Here is a 2,769-nt window from a genome sequence, read left to right as displayed (position 1 = left end):
TTTTAGTTTGGCGCCAAGGTCGTGGTGACCGGTCGCAACTCTGACCGCCTGAAGGACACCGCCAAGGCCTGCAAGTGCCTCTCGCCGAAGGGCTACGAGGCCCTGGTGGTGGTGGCCGATCTGACCAGCGCCGACGACGTGAAGCGCATCGTCACCGAGACGATCACCCAGTTCGGCCAGCTGGACGTGGTGGTGGCCAATGCGGGCATCTTCTCCTCCTCTCTGATCGACAATCCCCGGCTGCTGAACATCTTCGATGACACCATGCTGACCAATGTCCGCCCGGTGCTGCGACTGCTGCAGCTTGCCGTGCCCTACCTGGAGAAGACCAAGGGCGCCATTGTGGTCACCTCGTCGATGCTCTCCTTCAAGCCGGTAAGTAGTTAAGAGACTGAGTAGTTTAATGAAATTCTTAACCAATTTTTTTACTAGATTTCCATCTACATGCCCTACTGCATGAGGTAATTGCTGACCGTTTAAAAAGGGGTGTGGCAGAGTACTTCATTTTTATCCTTTTATTCACAGCAAAGCCGCCCTGGACATCATGGTGAAGTGCCTGGCTCTGGACCTTGGCCCGAAGGGAATCCGAGTCAATTCGTAAGTTGATTCAGAAATGATTAAAATTTTCAACTAACTTATTTTCAAATTTAGCATCAACCCGGCCATCATTGCCGACGACTTTATTGCCAAGTCACTGGGTCTTGACCCGAAGGTGATGAGCCCTGAGCTGGAGAAGGCTGGCAAGAGCTACCCGCTTGGACGTTTGGGCACCACTGAAGATATGGCCAACCTCATTCTGTTTCTGTCCAGCAAGGATTCTGCTTTTCTCACCGGACAGAATATTTGCGCCGATGGCGGAAGCACTTGGGGCGGAGACTCACAGGTTTGGCCATGCCCACTTTTTACACCCACTCCCGATTCTGGATTCCAAAAAGAGGAGTGACATAATTACTTTTTCTAACTATTTTTTTATTTTTTATACAGGTGAACTAAGTGACTCGTTAAAACTGCCGGTCTTATGGTCAAACACTTCCTGGAGAAGCAGATTCCATCATCTAAATTCAAATGCACAAGTGCATTGATGTACTCCCAATCAGTAGTCGCCTTATAACACACAGTCCAGTTAGCACTGATTCAATAAAGTCACTGCAAAAAGCGCTGTCTGTCTGCTTATCTTATCGTAAACTATTGACAATGAACAATAGATTGCCTTCTGTCAATTGAAATAGGGGTGTTACCAGTCAACCCAATCAACAGGTGGTGGCACAAACATGAGGCTGCCCTCGTGGTCTGTTTAGAAATGCTGATCAGCCATTATGAGCACATCAAACTGTTCCAATCACCCATCGACGGTCATCCTCGACCTGCTCGGTCAGCTAGCTCAGTATGAATACGTTCGAGGCGGCCTCTACCTCCTCTCAATGCTGTACATCTTCCTGGGCATTGCACTGGTGGCGGACATCTTTATGAGCGGTGTAGAGAGGATAACCAACCGGCGAAAAGTGGTGAGGCGGTTCAACGCTGAGAAGCAGCAGTTTGAACAGGTGAGAGTTCGAGTGTGGAACCAGACGGTGGCCAATCTGACGCTGATGGCATTTGGCTCCAGCGCGCCGGAAATCCTCCTGGCGACGATTGAGATTGTCAAGGACAGGTAAGAACAGGTACTGCTTTTGGTGAAAACCTAAAATCTCAACGACATTTTTTTCACCAGATTCGAAGCCGACGAGCTGGGCCCGGGAACGGTGGTCGGTGCCTCCGCCTTCAACTCCTTCGTCATCACCGCCTTCTGCGTGGTCAGTCTGCCCGCCGGTCAGGTGAAGTCAATTAGAAAGCTGAAGGTCTTCTGGACGACCACCGCCTTCAGTCTGGCCGCCTACGCCTGGCTCTACCTGATGCTCAACGTCCTCTCGCCAAATGTGGTCACCATTTGGGAGGCGGCGGTGACGCTGCTGCTCTTTCCCGCCATGGTCGCCAGTGGCTACCTGGCGGAGAAGAGTCTATTTTTAGGCGGCCACAACAAAGACAACAGAAACGGTGAAGAAGAAGGAGACAGCGTCGTGGTGGTTGACGAAGGAGATGATCTGATAACAACTGCAGAAGATGACGGTCACAAGAAGAAGTGGTCGGCGCAGATCACCGAAGCATTTAAGGTGGACGACGACGAGCACAAGAGCCTAAATCTATGTTCTCACTTTTTCACCTTCTTCTGGAAGGTGGTCTTCTCGGTCACCATTCCACCTGCTTACCTACTCGGTGGATGGCCCACCCTGCTCTGCTCCATCCTCTGGATCGCCCTGCTCACCGGTCTGATGGGCGACCTGGCCTCCTCCTTTGGTTGTGCCCTTCGCTGGGACATGCACACCACCTCGATCACCGTGGTGGCAGTGGGCACCTCATTGCCAGATTTATTTGCTTCAAGGGTAGCTGCCAAGAAGGAGCGATTCGCCGATGACGCCATTGGGAACATCAACGGCAGCAATGCCTACAACATCTTCTTCGGACTGGGCTTTCCCTGGCTCTGTGCAGCGGTCTACCACCGGTGGCAAGGGACGACCTTTCAGGTGGGTCAGCTGGATGACCTCTCCTTCTCGGTGCGGCTCTTCATGATCTTCTCGGCGCTGCAGCTGCTGCTGATGACCGCTCGGCGAAAGTGTCGTCGAGTTGGTGGTGAGCTGGGCGGACCGAGACTGCTCGCCTGGCTGTCCTTTGCCGCGCTCATCGCCCTCTGGCTGCTCTACATTGTCCTCTCCATTGTTCGCTGAGCGGTAA

General features: G+C 52.4%; 1 protein-coding gene across 1 annotated transcript; it reads left to right on the top strand.

Annotated features, from left to right (window-relative positions):
* Window positions 1-264: 264 nt before the first annotated feature.
* Window positions 265-993, top strand: LOC108354940 (dehydrogenase/reductase SDR family member 2, mitochondrial-like). Its single transcript, XM_017606116.1, has 5 exons — window positions 265-375; window positions 433-461; window positions 526-597; window positions 652-883; window positions 985-993. The coding sequence occupies exons 1-5, from the start codon at window positions 265-267 to the stop codon at window positions 991-993; spliced, it is 453 nt and encodes a 150-aa protein (XP_017461605.1).
* Window positions 994-2,769: the final 1,776 nt, after the last annotated feature.

Source organism: Rhagoletis zephyria, unplaced genomic scaffold (genome assembly GCF_001687245.7).
Source record: "Rhagoletis zephyria isolate East Lansing unplaced genomic scaffold, Rhagoletis_zephyria_1.1 Rzeph_scaffold_40853, whole genome shotgun sequence".
Lineage (NCBI taxonomy): Eukaryota > Metazoa > Arthropoda > Insecta > Diptera > Tephritidae > Rhagoletis > Rhagoletis zephyria.
This window is presented reverse-complemented; position numbering and strand designations above follow the sequence as displayed.

Bases quoted from the DNA above. Each gene is read 5' to 3' on its own strand.
- LOC108354940 (XM_017606116.1), top strand. From the start codon at position 265: ATGCTGACCAATGTCCGCCCGGTGCTGCGACTGCTGCAGCTTGCCGTG. The intron at 376-432 runs GTAAGTAGTTAA...TTTTTTTACTAG, and splicing joins CGATGCTCTCCTTCAAGCCG to ATTTCCATCTACATGCCCTA. The intron at 462-525 runs GTAATTGCTGAC...TTTTATTCACAG, and splicing joins TACATGCCCTACTGCATGAG to CAAAGCCGCCCTGGACATCA.